Source organism: Dendronephthya gigantea, unplaced genomic scaffold (genome assembly GCF_004324835.1).
Source record: "Dendronephthya gigantea isolate DGI-Jeju-01 unplaced genomic scaffold, DenGig_1.0 000370F, whole genome shotgun sequence".
Taxonomy (NCBI): Eukaryota; Metazoa; Cnidaria; class Anthozoa; order Malacalcyonacea; family Nephtheidae; genus Dendronephthya; species Dendronephthya gigantea.
The window spans coordinates 27,125-43,982 of NW_021163380.1; the positions used below are offsets into that span (position 1 = coordinate 27,125).

Consider the following 16,858-nt stretch of genomic DNA (forward strand, 5'->3'; position numbering starts at 1 on the left):
ACTAATTTTGCCACTCAAGAGGAAATAGTCTGCAGAAAAAAATGATTTTTAAATATTTTTAAATATGCTTGTAATATACAGGTTATTGTTCTAGCAGTAACATCATAGTTATAATATATCAATGGTTTTTGCATTGTTCCATTTTGTTAGTCATTATAATGAAATAGTTTGGCAATATGTTTTACAACAATGTCCTATCTGTCCTAAAAATCTCTTAATATCTAATTTCTTGAACTCTTCTGTAAATGATGGTAATTAGGCAATACTTTAGTCAAAAAATCCAATTGCAATGTTTGTGCAAGTGGTCGTTCAGACTGCACCCTTCTCTGACAGTCTTTGCCGAACACCACTGTATTGTCCGGTAAAGTCTCATTCGTCGTCAATTCACAGCAGGCACCAATGACACAACCATCGCCGAGAATAACCTGTTGACCCACTTTAGACTTACACTCCAGTATATTATTATTGCCAACTTTGATTGCTTCGCAGTGGCTACCAACTTCAAAGAAATTATTATTTCCTATCTCCATAACAGTCAAATCACCTTCACCATTGTCACCTTGGTTTATAATACACGTTTGTTCCTCTATCAAATTACCATCCCCGATTTTGATTGGTCCATTCAAAGCCAAGATACGTGCCTTCGGGTGAATAACCGTTTTTGAACCGATCACTACTTCACCCCGTATTTCAGCCTCTTTGCAAACGATGGAACCCATGCCAATTTTTGGTTTGTTTTTAGAAATTGGCGTGCCCGAATGTCGTTGAGTGTGCGCCATTTTGTATTCTATTTTTCTACAATTCATTTAGGAATTTCCGGGGGGTGCAACTGGTAGTTCATCTAAAAAAGATGCAGTTTTAACCAATATTGAAGAGCTCAAAAGAGAATATTATTCATTACTGCTGATAGTATTAATTTATTACTTTAAAAGCTCGCTAGTTTCTTGGACAAATTTTTATCAAAAACTGTTCATCTTCGGTCTTCCTTGATAATCTTTAGAATTCTTTCGAGTTCCTCCCCCTAGTTTTCTAAAAGACATGTCTATAGTGTGAATTACATGAAGTTGTGAGCAATTATTACTACGTTTTCAAAAATGTGAATGTAAAAGAAACGGAAGATGAAATACTTTTGGTATAAGAAATAGTCCTTCGATAAATTAGGAAAGTAGACATGTCGTGGGGGAATCGAATAAGAGGCAATCCTCAAAGTGTTCAAAAGGTAAAGTGTACATTTGATTTAATACAAATATTGCTTATATTGGGAATCTTACTTGTAGCAAAATGTAAACTATAAACACGTGTTTTCACGTAAGAGTTCTTTCACTTGTAACGACTACGATTTTGTTTCAGCTCCTTGATGAAAATGCCCAACTTATTCAGGTGAAATTTACAAGTATTTGTTAGCTTCTGCTATAATAAGTTTCAATGCCATACTATAATTTAATTGAATGATTGTTCTAATTAGTTAATTATCAGTGTAATTCCCCACATAATTACCTATTAATTCAAATTGATACATTAGGCTATAGTGGATTACCAAAACAAGGGAAAAGCTGCTGAATGTATTCAGTAAGTTGAAACAGAAATCAAAACAAAAATATACTGTGAAAATGAAGTTATATTGATAAAAAGGTGTTTAAGATTTTGACATTGTTTTCACTTAAATTTAGATACCAACAACTTCTTCACAAAAATCTCATGTATTTGGCCAGTCTGGCTGATTCAACTCAGAATATTCAAGCTATGATTCCACCTGTATGTTTTTTATGTATTATTTTTGTATTAAATTGCTCGTATTTCAACTATATACTTGTAAGCATCTAATGTCTTTGTTCTTCCAGGCTCCAACACCAACTGGGGTACCTAGTACCACACCTGTCTCGGGTACAATGGGTGTACCAAGTGGCAATGTACCTGTCAATATACAGGACCGAAAGATACTACCAGGAACATCTATGGATCAAGGTTCAACGGCGATACCCAACATGACATCACAAGTTATCTCGTCAGCTGGATCACCAATGACAAGTACCATGCACACGGCTCCACAGTCAATGACCACTGTGCAAGTTGATGGCACTGGTAACACGCCAAAAACCAATATGGTAAGAAACACCAAAACATCCATCACAATATTTGCCACAATGTCAAATGCAAAGGAAAACTTCTTTTACAGTTGATAAATTATTTTTTAGGTGGGAATGCTAGTATGAGCCCTTCAGCGTTGGATAACAGTACAACAACTGCAACAGGTTACCCAAGTAATGTACCCAATCAAATGATAGCACCAAGCATGGGTGCCACAAATCCGTCAATACCAGGACAGCAGCAAAATTACATGCCGAACATGCATGCAACTCGTTTGCAGCAACAAGGACAACAGTTTATGATGCAGCAAGGTGTTGCAATGGGTTACAACAGACCCCCTGTACAGATGCATTCGTCCCAACAAGGCCATCCACAGCAGCCAATAAACCAACCTTATATTGGAAATCAAGGACTCTCGGGCCAATCGCCCCATGGCATGGCACCCTACCAGCAGGGGGCACCATCCTATGACCCGTACCCTATTCCACCACATATGAATGCTGGATATAATAACCCATATGTACCACAGTAGACATGTATATATAAATAGGTTACCATATTTAGTTACCACATAGACTGTTGACAGTCTTTATTATATGTATAATTGTATATAAAGGGTAATGGATTATTGCTTTTTAAAGTTGTTTGCTGTTCTGCATTCTCTTCCATATATTATATTAACAGGGTTGCCAGATTACTGAAAAAATAATCTAAACATTGTAGTTGACCATATGATTTCTGATTTCTCTTTTTGAAACAAAGGAAACAAGTATTATTCAGTAATCTGGCAAGCCTGAATATACAACCCTCTTTCTAAAAGAAGTTTTGGGATTCTTGTGGTCAGGAAATGTGATTAATTATATTTGACTTTGTAAAAAATCTCACCCCTCAAAACGTCTGAAAACGAAGGAATTGCATCAGCTTTATACTCTAAATTTCAAACAAAGAAATGGTAAATTAACTTTATATAAAAGCTGGTATTTGCACGTGACTTGTGATGATCTTGTGACCCGTTCACTGTTTTTACTTTTAAATCATAGACTGCAAGCTTGCAGCCCGGTCAATGCAGTTAAATGCGCAAAGCAATGGACACCAAGTTATTTAAAGGCTTTTCCTTCGCTATTGATCGAGGTGGGACATTCACGGATGTGTTCGCCAAGACACCCACTGGCAAATCCATAGTAATGAAATTACTCTCTGAAGATCCTGCAAATTACCCCGATGCACCTCGCGAGGGAATTCGCCGTATTTTGGAGCAGGTTATAATTTTTATATTTAATATTGTGCGTTATTAATTCGTTTTCTATTATAAACATTCCACAATTCCATAATTAGTTTGCCAGTAATTCTAATTCAGGTCCGTTTCAGAGGTCGAACATTTCATGTGCCGGGATCGAATGCAAATGACTTGAAAAAAATTGGGGTTTTTTGAAATCCGGTTTTGCTCATAACAATGAGTAGTCTACTTGTTTTAAAATTGCTCAAATTTTGAATGTTTTGTATATCTCTGGACATAAACTCTAGCTCTCTCTCTCATATTCATTTAGAAGTCTGGCGTGTCAAATATTTTGAAAGTTCTTGATATTTTAAGGAATATAGGATTCAAAATGCAAACAAAGTGTTTGTTTACATTTATAGGACAGTACCCACCTTTAAACAAAGTCTTTAGCTCATTAACACTAGGTTCACCTTGTTGATTTGATATCAATATGATATAATCAATTGATTAGATCATTATCTGTATCAAACAAGTTTATAGATTATGTCATCAATTGAAGATGATAATGAATCATTTCTCAATAGGGTGTAACAAATGATTTACTGATCACTATTCATTGGCCGATGGTCTATCAATCAATAGATAATGACAGATATATCAATAATTGTTTCCAAATTACTTCTACATTATTGTAAATTAATCAGTAGTTGTTATATTAATTATCTGCTTTATCTGCTTTAGGAAACTGGAATCAGAATGCCTCCCAGCGAACCCATCAATCCATCGTACATCAAATGGATTCGAATGGGTACAACAGTTGCAACCAATGCATTGTTAGAAAGAAAAGGCGAACCAATGGCATTGGTGATCAATAAAGGATTTAAAGATCTTTTGTATATTGGTAACCAATCAAGACCAAAGATATTTGATCTGGTGTGAAACAATCTGTTATCTGATGACTGTGACATTCATGTTGTCATTCTTTTCATCTTCATCTGTGAATTTTAGTGTTTATAATTTGGTTGACTGAACTTTTTTTTGGGCTTTCGTAAAACAGAAAATCGAAAAACCCGAAGTCTTGTATGAGGAAGTTGTTGAGGTCAATGAGAGACTGGTTTTAGCACAGGATGATTGTGGGATTTCATATCCTCATCATGGGATTGTGTCTGGTAAATCTGATGTCAAAGTAAGTAGGTTGCTAGGAATGATTAACATGATTATGTTCACCCTTTATATTAACTATCAGTTATGAGAGCTTTAAGGATAAATGTATTTTGCATTCTGTTAAGCTTGAAGTTTGGGAAAATGTTGATCGCAAGAAATTAAAGGAAGATTTGAAGGTAGTCATATTGAATGAGTCATAACTTGTGTTACAAGATTATGGCTACTTGTCTTCTTCATCAAAGGTATATTCTTTTAATCCTTATCTTGCCACAGAGAATATTTGACAAGGGGATTCGTAGCTTGGCAGTTGTTCTAATGCATTCCTACATGTAGGTATATATGTTCATCAGCAACAATGTATGTTAGCTGAAGGTGTTTTTATCAGAGCTAATTGGGTATTTATATTGGGTTCTAGTTACTACAACCATGAAAAGGAAGTTGGTGAGTTGGCAAAGGAAGTCGGGTTCACACAGGTCTCCTTGTCATCGGAGGTTATGCCAATGATAAAGATGGTTCCTCGGGGATACACAGGTGAAGGAAAGAATCATGGTGATAGTTGTCTTTGACGAGACTTACAGGCCAAATAAATGTTGATCTTAGGAAAATACCTCGTGCTAATATTTTTGTAATGGTTTCTTCATAGCTTGCGCTGATGCCTACCTAACACCGTGCATCAAAAGATACGTTAGTGGCTTTACTGCTGGCTTTCAAGATGAACTAAAGGTATATAGACAGTATTTGTAAAGTATTTCAACGTGTTGATTATTAAAAAGCTAGTTCTTGAATCGGTTTTACGACGGCACCATATTGCCAATGCTTAGCTCTTTGCAATATATAAAGAAGAATGAAAGGATTTAATACACTGACAGGGGTAACAGGCAGCTATACCTCCCGCTCTAAAGATTTTCTGGCCTAGATAGAAGCCATCAAAAGTACCCTGGCTATTAGAATGCCACAGTAATGATGAATTATTTGTAATGCTTCATAGGATGTGCGGGTGCTTTTCATGCAATCAGATGGTGGACTTACACCCGTTCAGAAGTAAGTTCAGTCTTATTAAAGAAGCGGACCGTATTAAGATGTTTCCTAAATTCTCATTAAGAAAATCTATTTCTCTAAAGATAATTTTCTCTTTATTTCGTGTAAAAGGTTCACAGGATCTCGTGCAATTCTTTCTGGTCCCGCAGGAGGAGTGGTGAGCGGTATCTTTTGTTTTTTATCGTGATTAAGCAATGCAGATGAGCAGATCATGATGATGAAACTCTCCACTCTCTTTACTCAAAGGTAGGCTATGCCGTAACGACGTACAGTGAAGAAACAGGTCAACCTGTTATAGGATTTGATATGGGAGGTGGGTAATCCATTGAGGTGCGTACCTTGTTACGGTACCTTTAAAGAATTCATCTATATGACGTTTCAGGCACGTCGACTGATGTTTCTCGTTACGCTGGTCACCTAGAACATGTTTTTGAGACAACGACAGCTGGAATTACGATCCAGGCCCCTCAGGTGAGAGATCTAAATATTATGACGCATATAACTGGAGTACGATTCAATGACTGAATCTCTTCTTCACAGCTTGATGTGAACACGGTCGCCGCTGGCGGAGGTTCGAGATTGTTTTTCCGTTCGGGAATATTCGTCGTTGGTCCGGAGTCCGTCGGAGCGCATCCGGGTCCTGTTTGTTACCGGAAAGGTCTGTGTGGAATGGGATCAAAACTAAACCAACCCGAAGCATCTTCATGCAAAACATCAGACTTGCTTTCATTAGGAATTAGGAATCAGACCTTGTTAAGACCTTTTTTGTCAAAACTATTCCACTATATGTGTATTTTTCTAGGAGGAAATCTGGCTGTGACTGACGCTAATCTGGTGCTGGCTCGATTACTTCCTCAGTGAGTCTTGAATCGAGTAGAAACTTGGGTAGCCGAAAGTATTTGTGACCAGATCAAAATTGCGGTCTATGCCGCATGCATGCACGCGTCACAGACCGCGATATGAAACTGAATGCAAATATACTTCTTGGTTACCTAAGTTAGAGAAAGCATAGACAATCCAAAAGACATGTCTTCTGGATTGTCTATGGAGAAAGCTATGAGTGAAAGCTCTAAGTTAGAGAAAGCTTTGCGATGGGGTGACGTAAAACGTATCTACTGATCTACATTATTCCAAGAATTAGAATGACAATGCATTTATGTGTTGTGTTTTGTGTTATGTGTTAAGATATTTTCCTCGTATCTTTGGACCAAATGAAGATCAACCATTGGACAAAGACTCATCTTACAACAGTTTTAAAATACTTACTGAAGAAGTAAGTGATCCTTATTCTATCACGTATTCTCTTTGCCGGTTAAAGAGACGATCGTATTTTGAATCCAAATATGTGCTCTTCATTTCACAGATAAACCAATTTCTCGCCGCAGACGGGAAGGAGCCAATGTCTGTAGAAGACGTGGCAATGGGATTTGTAAAAGTTGCAAACGAGAACATGTGTCGACCAATCAGAGCTCTGACTCAGGCTAGAGGATATGATACGTCACGTCACGTGTTAGCGTGCTTTGGAGGTGCAGGGGGTCAACACGCATGCGCTGTTGCGAGGTCGCTTGGGATGTCAATAGTGTATATTCACAAGTATGTTTAATATCTATGGACCAGTTGACAGATTGATTTATTCATTAAATGTTTAGTAGTTTACCTAATGAATCGAGTAACAAACAGTTAATTTAACGGATGGAATGAATGATTAACTAATTGAATTACCCCGATTATCATCGATTGATCAAAAGATTATTATCAATGGATTGATTAATCTTGTGTTTTATTATAGATATGCAGGTATTTTATCGGCGTATGGGATTGCATTAGCTGACGTCGTTCACGAGGCGCAAGAGACATGCTCCAAGGTTTACTGTCAAGGTGAGATACGTGAATTTATCCGCATTCTCTGGAGCAGGATCGCAGGAAATTTAGCGAGATGTTTTAAGATCATTTGAATGCCTCGGGGTAGTATTTTAGTCTTCTTAAAACATTGCAGAATCCTTCGAGTATTTGGACAATAAAATTGAGGAACTGGAGAAAATTTGTGAGAGAGAACTCAAAGATCAAGGTTTTGACGAGTAAGGTTTAAAGTTTATCGATCAGAACAAGATCGTTACTGGAACAATAGTTAACCTATCATGATGTTCCATTGGGGCGCATACTGACTCTTGATTTTTGCTTCACCTCAAAGGAGTGACGTCTCATCCGAAGCGTTTGAACTGTATACGTTACGACGGGACGGATTGCGCTCTCATGTGTGCTGCCTCAGAACGCGATGTAAGTACAAATTTAGGAATTCGCTGTTCACAATGCTGTGTCGACTGCTGAAGCAAAAAATTTTTTCTCAGGTTGCAAAAGGCTGTGTTCATGGCGATTTTAAGGAAGCATTTCTTAAAAGGTAGAAACTGAATTTTTTTGCTAATAATCCTTTGCATCAAATGGCAAACCTTGCCTCCCCCCCCCCCCACCTTTCAGATTTCACGTAAAAGCATACTCATATCTCCCCAGGTACTCCACAGAATTTGGTTTCACTATTCCAGACCGAGCAATCATTGTCGATGACATTCGTGTCCGAGGAACAGCTCGTTCGTCCATTGATCAGACTTTTGAATCTCTTCACACAACAGACAAACCAGATTTTGAGAGCGTAAGTTGGTAAAAAAGAATCCTTGTGATTTTGTATCTTTTTGTTCCAACTCATCTCATTCACACGGTAACGAAATACCAGCAAAAACGATCCGTTTTAACTTAGTATAACCTGTTCCATTCATTTTGCAGGTCATAAAGTGTTACTTTGAAAGCGGATATCTTGATACGAAAGTATATTTATCTGAGAAGCTGAGTTACGGTCATGAGATTGAGGGACCTGCGATTATTATTGATAAAGCCTGGTAGGTTTTCGAATCCAAACAGAAAATGAAAGTACATTTATTAAAAATACGATGATTCTAACAGTTAACTATAAAACACGAGCTCGTAGGCTTTTTAGAAAAGATATGTACTTCAATATAATCTTTTTCAAATCATATATAGCACTGTTTTGGTGGAACCGTATTGTACTGCTTCCATAACGCAAAATGGTGACGTGAAAATTCAGGTAAGTTAAAAGATGTTCAATGTGTCTTTTAACTATAGAAATATTAACAAATATCACAATATATGCATCATAATGCCTATCGAAATTATCTCATGATTTCTCAATACAAATCAGATCGGCCGAGACCTTTCTCAGCGGAATATCACAACAGAGCTGGACGCTATTCAGCTGTCAATATTTTCGCATCGGTTCATGAGCATTGCTGAACAAATGGGAAGGTAAGATAATCCGTTGTTAGCGATAATTTAACACCGTCATGACCATACATAAGTTGTCTATCAATTGGGATCTAACGATATTTCGTGCATTGCCTTCCGAAGGGTTTTGCAAAGGACCTCGATATCCACCAACATCAAGGAACGATTGGACTTCTCGTGCGCTATGTTTGGCCCTGATGGTGGACTGGTAGCTAATGCACCTCATATCCCAGTACACCTTGGGGCCATGCAAGAGACTGTGCAATGTCAGGTATGGACGGAGCTATTATTCAGGAACATATTCATGCCGCCGCTAGCTGTCTTTGTAAGAGTCATGAATGTCCATATCTTTCAGATGAACCTGTTGGGAGACAAAATCTTTGAAGGTGATGTAATTCTCTGTAACCATCCGTCTTTTGGAGGAAGTCATTTACCCGACTTGACTGTAATTACGCCGGTAAGACCGGGAACCAGAGATGAAAATCACACCACTGCATGATAAATCTAACTGGATAATGATGAAACCTTTTCCAATTTCTTTTGTGTTCCAATTGAGGTTTTTTATCCTGGACAACCAAAACCAGTCTTCTTCGTGGCAAATAGAGGTCACCATGCTGACATTGGAGGAATAACACCAGGTTGGTATCGACTGTAATCAACACCCTACTATTCTCAATTCAAACGGTGCTGTTGTGACAATACCAGCTCTGATTGATTTTCAATGATAATTCTTCAGGTTCTATGCCGCCTCATTCCAAACTGCTCACTGAAGAAGGGGCTACATTCGCGTCATTTAAGTTGGTTCAAAATGGTGTCTTTGATGAAGAAGGTGAGATATCACTCATCTTTTTTTCCATATGGGAAGAAAACGTACAAGATTCGCGCGCGCGTTCCTAAATCTGTGTGGCTGAAATCTTTAACTAAGACTCTCAACTCGTACATTTTATACCTTTATTCAATTTTCACATCACATCCCTCTTCATCCTCTAGGTGTCACGGAGAAACTCATGGAACCCCAAAAGTACCCGGGCTGCAGCGGTACACGAAATCTTCGCGACAATTTATCTGACCTCAAAGCTCAGGTGGCTGCAAACAAGAAGGGCATTGATCTCATAACCGAACTTATCGATGAATACAGCCTGATCGTTGTGCAAGCTTACATGAATCACATTCAAACGAACGCCGAAATCGCCGTGCGAGATATGCTTAAGGAGATTGGGGCCAAGACTAAAGAGCGTACAGGAAAAACAGTATTGTCAGCGGTTGACTATATGGACGATGGGACGCCGATTGCTCTGAGTGTTTCTATCCAAGACGATGGTAGCGCGGTCTTTGATTTTACAGGGACCGGACCCGAAGTCTATGGGAATTTCAACGCGCCAAAAGCGATTATTTTGTCTGCAATTATTTATTGTTTACGTTGCATGGTTGGCCATGACGTGCCACTGAATCAGGTAAGATAAATGTGTGTTGGAAATTAAGTGAATTGCTAACGATTATACTGAATAGCAAAGTTATAGTTGTAAAGTTTAAACTAGAAGTCCAGTAGTTATCCAGTGTATGTCCTACAGAATAGAATTCTACTCCGGATAAGTCTATCATTTTTAAACTGCTTTTTCCAAAGGCCCAGTAAAAATAATCTTGCCTGTTTTTATCCTTTGTCACTACTTTAGGAGGAAACAAAAACTAAACTATTTATTGTGGACTGCGAAACCTCTCTTCGAGAGGTCTAGTGCAGGTCATATTTCATTATCCAGTGTTACTTCAGGTACACCCTCTTACCTTCATTTATCAACCTTCCTTTCCTTTAGGGTTGTTTAAAACCAGTGGAGTTGAGAATACCATCCGGTACCATCCTCTCGCCATCCGAGACTGCAGCTGTCGTTGGTGGAAATGTTCTAACCACTCAACGGATTGTCGACGTCATTTTCAGGGCATTCGAAACATGTGCTGCTTCACAGGTAAAGATTGCATCGACTCAAACCAGATTGCATCATCTTCGATACGTACCACATCACCACTCTCTCTTGCTGTCCAACCTTGCTAAGACAATTTCTTCCAGGGTTGTATGAACAACACCACCTTTGGGGACGAATCTTGTGGATATTATGAAACAGTTGCTGGCGGGGCTGGCGCCGTGAGTATTGATAATGAAAATAAACTAGATTTTGTATCGTGATATCGCTCTAAATCCTTGTCCAGCCCAGTGGTCCAGCTTTGCACCAGCCAGGCGCTGTATTAGGAAATATAATTGTTGTGCAACCATCATGTAAAAGGCCTCTTCTATACAAGTCATCCCAATCATTGGCAGAAAGCTTGGTTCAAATCTGTTCATGTTTTATACAGGGTCCAAACTGGGATGGCAAAAGTGGTGTTCACAGTCACATGACGAACACAAGAATCACAGACCCGGAGATCCTTGAGAAAAGGTAGCGATTAACTCAAAGTGTATTCAATGAAGATCTTCACAATTTTCTCATCATTTTATATCGTCAATACCTGACTGTTATAATAGCGAATGTCTCGAACCTTTTAGGTACCCTGTGGTGTTGCGAAGTTTCCAACTGAATCCAGGCTCCGGCGGGCAAGGTTTATATAAAGGTGGCGATGGTGTGATTCGTGAGTTGATTTTTAGAAGACCGCTGACATTATCAATTCTCAGCGAAAGAAGGGCATTCTGCCCGTACGGATTAAAAGGTAATATGAGCTGGGTTTTGTGTCTTCCACGTTACGCTAAGTCGCTAAGTGTATCTTAAACCTTTTTCGTCTGAATTAGGTGGCTCTTCAGCGTCACGTGGTCAAAATCTTTTGTTCTACAAAGATGGTCGGAAAATAAACTTGGGAGGAAAAGCATCGGTTAAAGTGGAAGCTGGGGTATGTATTTGTACATTGTTGTACTCTTATGTTCATGTGTTTCAAAAGAAACCGTCTTTATTTAATTAGGACTGCTTTCATTTGGAGACTCCAGGCGGAGGAGGGTATGGAAACGAGTCGGAAAACGACGGCATCACGGACAATGACGAACCATTGCGAAGAAAACGCGTTTCCGAAGCGAAAAAGACGTTTACAGAGAAGGGAAGTGTACATGCCTATCGGATGAAGCAGGAATCTGCTTGATGAAGATAGGTGACATTATTATGACCCTTAACAATTGAAACTTTGACTCAAATGCATTTGAAATACATCTGAAATGTATCTATATGATACTGAGAGAGAAATTCAGAGATTAATCAGATTATTATTCACATTTAGAACTTAGTTATATTACCGTCATGAGATAGATAGATAGATTCCAATTTGCAAGAAATCGTATCGAAACATTTCACCGCTTTTCTTTGCTTCTAAATTATGTCAAAATTTTGGCAATCGCATAGTCAATAGAAATGGTCATGGATGACGATAATTTATGATTTCATTACCGTGTCTGATACTGTCTGATCTCAATGCTCGTTGTCTGAACCTCTATAAATAAGTTTCCTCTCTTATACGCCAACGATAGCATACCAAACCATGCAGCATATTGTCCTGTATAAAAGGATATGCAGGTATTTTTAGACATCGCTAAACGGATTCTTAAAAAATGCATTTTCCTCAGCGCAACGCATCCCTAGAAGGGAACTATTCCTAATTTAGGGCTTTTGAAAACTTGTTTATCAAGAAATGTAATTAATTTTGAGCATAACCGGGCATATTTTTGCTTTCTAATGTCGGGTACGAACGTTTAAACCGGTGAAAAGGAATCATCTTCAGGAGATTCCTAAAACGGCATTTTTGAGCGTCAGTGTCGGAACATGCACATCAAACGTAAGAGCTGAAGAATTTCCTCTTTCGAAAAAAAATCGCTTTTATTAATATTATGGTGAAGGTTTACTTAATAACTGAATTGGCGTTTATTCATTCATATACACTGCACCAGATGTTTGAGATATATGTTGACCTAACTTAATTTATACCTTTTGATTTAAATTAAACAAAATGGACATGCATTTGCTGATGTTCGTGCGAGAATATATTTCATTGAATTTTACAACAATGAAGAATATTGACCGCGTTCATATCAGGCTAAACATTATCACCTTCCATTTGTACACTTAATAATTTTTCATTAATTGGCATAGTCGATTATTCAAACATTTCCTCCAATTAATTTAAGAGCCCCATTAATGGTAGAAAATGTCTGCAATTTTGATAAATTAATATAAACACCAATAGCTCGATTTGCAATTTTTGTCTCAAAATGTTTTTTCAGGAAAAAACTTTTTTATAACAGCTAACCAGCGAATGTTATGAATTTGAAAAACTTGGCAGGAATTTTAGTCCGAATAGCTGAAATTTTCAAGCATATCTAAGAATATCCACTTTTGTTATTTTATGGAAACTAAAGTTGCAGTGTTGGTCATTAGTATTTTTGATTATGGTATTCGCCTTTGCATGAAAAATTCCCACGTAGCAGCGCTCATAAGTATAAAAGCATCTAGTTTCAACACCACAACTCAAGCAAAAGTGTATATTAAGCGACTTATTGCTGAGAAAAAGAATCTATAGAAATTAAAGATCAAGGCATTTCTATAAGAAGTAAGACAAACGGATTGACGAGGAAGCCTGGATCAATTTGAAGGTATTGATAAATAGATAAATACCAAAATGTTTTACCTAAGATATAAAATTTTGTTTTTTACGAATATATGAAATAGCAAATTTGAAGGAGCAAAGCGCATCTATATAACAGATAAAGCATTTTGTTTTACTAAATTTAGGATAAGACGAATTAAGTTATTCAAATACTTAACCTCAGGTAATTGCTTTGGATATTTATGCTGAGTTTTTCAATAAATATGCTGGATTAATGCGTCAGGGAGCCCTTTAATCACATCAAATTATTTTAACAAAAAGGCAAAAAAAAACATTGATAGTTTGGATTAGTTATGTCTAAAGATCCTGCGTCATTCGTAAATATATTTATATTAAAATAATCCCGGGTAATATATCATTTTGACAGTAAAAAAGTGGCTTCTTTTCATGAATACAACGAGAAGAATTGAAGACCGTATTTATATTTACTGTCTCTGTTTGTACAAGTGCTTTAGCTGCATATACATTAAGTAAGACGCTCCTAGAAAAAGCTTAGCTGTGTAAATTAATAATTCCTACAAAATTTACTTTTTATATTATCTATTTCTCCCAAACCACGCGCTTTGGGAGTAGAAATTTTATTACGATATCGATCTTAGTGTGATCAGGTGTTCTAATTTGTTTTCAATTAATTTTAATTGTTACAGTCCTCGCATATAAAAAAAGCTCGCGACTCTGTAGGAATAATTCGCACTTGAATATTAGATTGCTGTGGTCTTCCTAGCCAGAGAAAGAACGGTGAAATATATAAGGAAGGTATTTTGTGAGGAATATGGCTCTCGCCTTTCGTCCAATGTTCGTGTTATGTTTGGGGATTCTTTCAATCGTTGCAGGTATGAGTTTTTCGTTCTAGAATATATTCTTGGAATTATTAGTTTGAAAATAGGTTATCGAACTTGAATCTTATAGAATGTAATCTTTGTACCCACTTTAAAGGCACTATAGTACTGCTCTGAGATATATTTATTATTATGTGGGATGTAACAATCAGATTACTCGCTTTGCATTAAATGATTAGGAGAGTTGATAAGAGATATAGAAATCAGAAACAAGTACTGTAAGAAAGAGACGTTTCAAAGACTTGACTATTTGCGCGACAAAAGAGACGATTTCATGCTAGGCTTAATCGATCAACGATTTGATTCGACTGAATTTTTACTAATTATCATCATATAGTGAATGGTTCCTCAGTGCCATGCCCGTGCAAAGTGAAGTACACTAAGGTTGGCTGCTATAAAGACCCAGGTTCCTATACTAGGATCTCTTCTGAACGTCATTTTCCTGATCTGCTGCTGAACTGGCGTGACCGAATAGACTGGTACGACGGTTGGCATGATTTCTTGAAAGCTCTGACCTGCAGGTTAGTCACTGGAGTGCACCACAACTAGCATTAGTTTAGTTTTTCCGCAGTAATGGTATTGTACGAATAGGATAAGAACTCTAAAGAGGCTCTTCACGCCTTTCCTCTTAGTACGAGGACCCGAATTTACCGTGTCTTTGAGAAACTCATTTGGAAGAACACTAGTGCGGGAAGGATTGAATCATTAGATCTAAAAGTTTGTTAGATTCCCTATGTTGTAGTGATAAGTATACTCACAAGAGAAGCATCAAACTGAACCTTGATCGAGAGACGATGTAAAGCTTGTTGACCTTATTGCAGATATAAGATGTATTGAAGCCAAATTTTTCGTTAAAGATGTGCTGAATTGGCAAAGGAAAGAGGCTATCGTTACTATGGATTGCAATTTTTTGGCGAGTGTTGGTCAGGGGAGCATTCGGAGGAAATATTTGAAACAAAAAAGGCTAAAAGCTGTTGGGGTTATCGTCCCAATTATACACAATGCGTTGATGACAGTCCTAATGAATGTGTAGGAAAAGAACATCATAATTACATCTACGAGGTCATGCCTGAAGGCAAGTAAATTAACGAGTCCTAATGGACTTGGATGATATTTTTATAAGACGAGTCTTTCTTTCAAGCTAAATGAAGTACTTGTATGTTTGCTTCTATCTATTTCCGCTGCTGTATCGCACATTCAGGATACTCTCTGATTATTTTTGTTTTCTCTCTAGTACCTGAGGGTTGCATTGGCGGAGGAGCTGCTTCGACGACTGAAAAGCCAGGTAAGACAACTTAGTGTATCAAGTCTTTTGGGTATTCAAGTTGCATTCAGTTATCGTATAGATATCAGTGGCCAAAGATAACGTGAGTGCCTGGGGACAGTGAACTATAATTACCCGGGGCTAACCGGGGCTTGCTTTTCATAGCGACTGATCTAGATATAACGGCTGAATGCTGCTTAGGTTTTCTCTTGAAGCCAAAGGTACGAGATTAGCGTGGTTCTCGTTGCAATTGTATTGCGAGACTTCACCGTAGCAGTATGTGTATCAGGTTCACGTGAGCACCTCGTGCATGGTTCTGTAGTCTGAAGTATGTTTCACTGCCCCTCTAGTTGTAGATCCATGTTACCCGAATCCTTGTCAAAACGGTGGAGAATGTTACACACTGGAGAATTCTAATGATTACGTGTGTGAATGTCCGGATGAGTATAGGGGACCGCATTGCGAGATTCCGAGGGGAAAAAAGTGAAGAAAATACGTTCAAGGCTACTACATTGTCAGGTGATAGGAAGGAGCGTAGTTAAAGGATTTTAGGATTAATTTATCGGCATAGGAGTGAGATAGATTTAGAAATATTGTGAACATGTGAGTCTTCACTGACTGGAAGTATAATTATAAATATTCCACTGTATATTATTTCATTTAAGTTAAGCAAAATTTACTCTTTAACGTGGTTGTGCTTTTCTGATACGGTCTAAAACTGTATTGGATTTGTTCTGCCGCATATATAGAAACTGCATGAGTAGCATATAGCAATACGTTATTGATTTATTTATCATCAATTAAATAATTGTGTGTTTAAAACCTCAGATGTTCGGATCGTTGTTTTATCGCTCTTTCAAACCTTTTCCTGTTGTTATTTCAAGGTCCCTCATATGCAGGTTCTCGAACATTCTCTTACACCCGCGTAGAACTATAAAGGTACCGTCAATTTATGGCTTCAATGATTTCAACCAAACCACCAGCAAATTGCGTATGAGTTTTGTACATTGAAAGACTACATAATGGCTTCGAAAGGCAATTGATTGAGGTTTTTGATTGCAAAATATTAAAGTGTAGATGATTTTTTTATGCCAAATACACGCATGAGACAAATCCGAAAACTCAACGTTATAGAAAGCAATAACGATTGAGAAATATACGAAGAACGTGTCAATCGAAATGGCACTTCAGGAAAACGCTTTAAATGAAGAACAACAGAACTGAGTAATTAGACCCTACTTCACAAATATTGACACACATTTCTCTGCTCGCTGCCTTGCAAAAAGTAAGAAAACCCGTCAGTTTACCCTCCATAACCTG

At 37.7% G+C, this 16,858-nt stretch overlaps 4 protein-coding genes across 4 annotated transcripts; 3 read left to right on the top strand and 1 right to left on the bottom strand.

The window, feature by feature from the left end:
* Positions 1 to 72: 72 nt before the first annotated feature.
* On the bottom strand, positions 73 to 784 carry LOC114542617 (dynactin subunit 6-like). The gene has a single exon (XM_028562128.1). It carries the CDS (start codon positions 777 to 779, stop codon positions 222 to 224), a length of 558 nt encoding a protein of 185 aa, XP_028417929.1. The 5' UTR covers positions 780 to 784; the 3' UTR covers positions 73 to 221.
* A 279-nt stretch (positions 785 to 1,063) lies between these two features.
* Positions 1,064 to 2,213, top strand: LOC114542608 (calcium-responsive transactivator-like). Its single transcript, XM_028562119.1, has 6 exons — positions 1,064 to 1,219; positions 1,351 to 1,380; positions 1,523 to 1,569; positions 1,671 to 1,755; positions 1,842 to 2,105; positions 2,196 to 2,213. Exons 1-6 carry the CDS (start codon positions 1,172 to 1,174, stop codon positions 2,211 to 2,213), a joined length of 492 nt encoding a protein of 163 aa, XP_028417920.1. The 5' UTR covers positions 1,064 to 1,171.
* Positions 2,214 to 3,127: 914 nt separating this feature from the next.
* Positions 3,128 to 13,528, top strand: LOC114542616 (5-oxoprolinase-like). Its single transcript, XM_028562127.1, is given in 35 exon segments — positions 3,128 to 3,347; positions 4,049 to 4,240; positions 4,365 to 4,493; positions 4,597 to 4,647; positions 4,745 to 4,800; positions 4,887 to 5,002; positions 5,115 to 5,194; positions 5,460 to 5,512; positions 5,621 to 5,666; positions 5,756 to 5,822; positions 5,892 to 5,980; positions 6,050 to 6,167; positions 6,312 to 6,366; positions 6,695 to 6,782; positions 6,873 to 7,102; positions 7,299 to 7,387; positions 7,506 to 7,587; positions 7,701 to 7,725; positions 7,727 to 7,786; positions 7,858 to 7,907; positions 8,018 to 8,156; positions 8,288 to 8,400; positions 8,543 to 8,606; positions 8,721 to 8,824; positions 8,927 to 9,074; positions 9,159 to 9,260; positions 9,360 to 9,441; positions 9,540 to 9,632; positions 9,794 to 10,257; positions 10,615 to 10,764; positions 10,866 to 10,940; positions 11,150 to 11,232; positions 11,340 to 11,500; positions 11,580 to 11,677; positions 11,747 to 13,528. Coding segments are annotated over 35 exon segments (3,912 nt in total). The 5' UTR covers positions 3,128 to 3,161; the 3' UTR covers positions 11,921 to 13,528.
* A 604-nt stretch (positions 13,529 to 14,132) lies between these two features.
* On the top strand, positions 14,133 to 16,356 carry LOC114542614 (neurogenic locus notch homolog protein 1-like). The gene is made up of 5 exons (XM_028562125.1): positions 14,133 to 14,268; positions 14,612 to 14,795; positions 15,132 to 15,349; positions 15,509 to 15,559; positions 15,889 to 16,356. Exons 1-5 carry the CDS (start codon positions 14,208 to 14,210, stop codon positions 16,023 to 16,025), a joined length of 651 nt encoding a protein of 216 aa, XP_028417926.1. The 5' UTR covers positions 14,133 to 14,207; the 3' UTR covers positions 16,026 to 16,356.
* The last annotated feature ends 502 nt before the right edge of the window (positions 16,357 to 16,858 follow it).

Bases quoted from the DNA above. Each gene is read 5' to 3' on its own strand.
- LOC114542614 (XM_028562125.1), top strand. From the start codon at position 14,208: ATGGCTCTCGCCTTTCGTCCAATGTTCGTGTTATGTTTGGGGATTCTT. The intron at 14,269-14,611 runs GTATGAGTTTTT...ATCATCATATAG, and splicing joins GATTCTTTCAATCGTTGCAG to TGAATGGTTCCTCAGTGCCA. The intron at 14,796-15,131 runs GTTAGTCACTGG...TTTTCGTTAAAG, and splicing joins TTGAAAGCTCTGACCTGCAG to ATGTGCTGAATTGGCAAAGG.
- LOC114542608 (XM_028562119.1), top strand. From the start codon at position 1,172: ATGTCGTGGGGGAATCGAATAAGAGGCAATCCTCAAAGTGTTCAAAAG. The intron at 1,570-1,670 runs GTAAGTTGAAAC...ACTTAAATTTAG, and splicing joins AAAGCTGCTGAATGTATTCA to ATACCAACAACTTCTTCACA. The intron at 1,756-1,841 runs GTATGTTTTTTA...TTGTTCTTCCAG, and splicing joins TTCAAGCTATGATTCCACCT to GCTCCAACACCAACTGGGGT.
- LOC114542617 (XM_028562128.1), bottom strand. From the start codon at position 779: ATGGCGCACACTCAACGACATTCGGGCACGCCAATTTCTAAAAACAAA.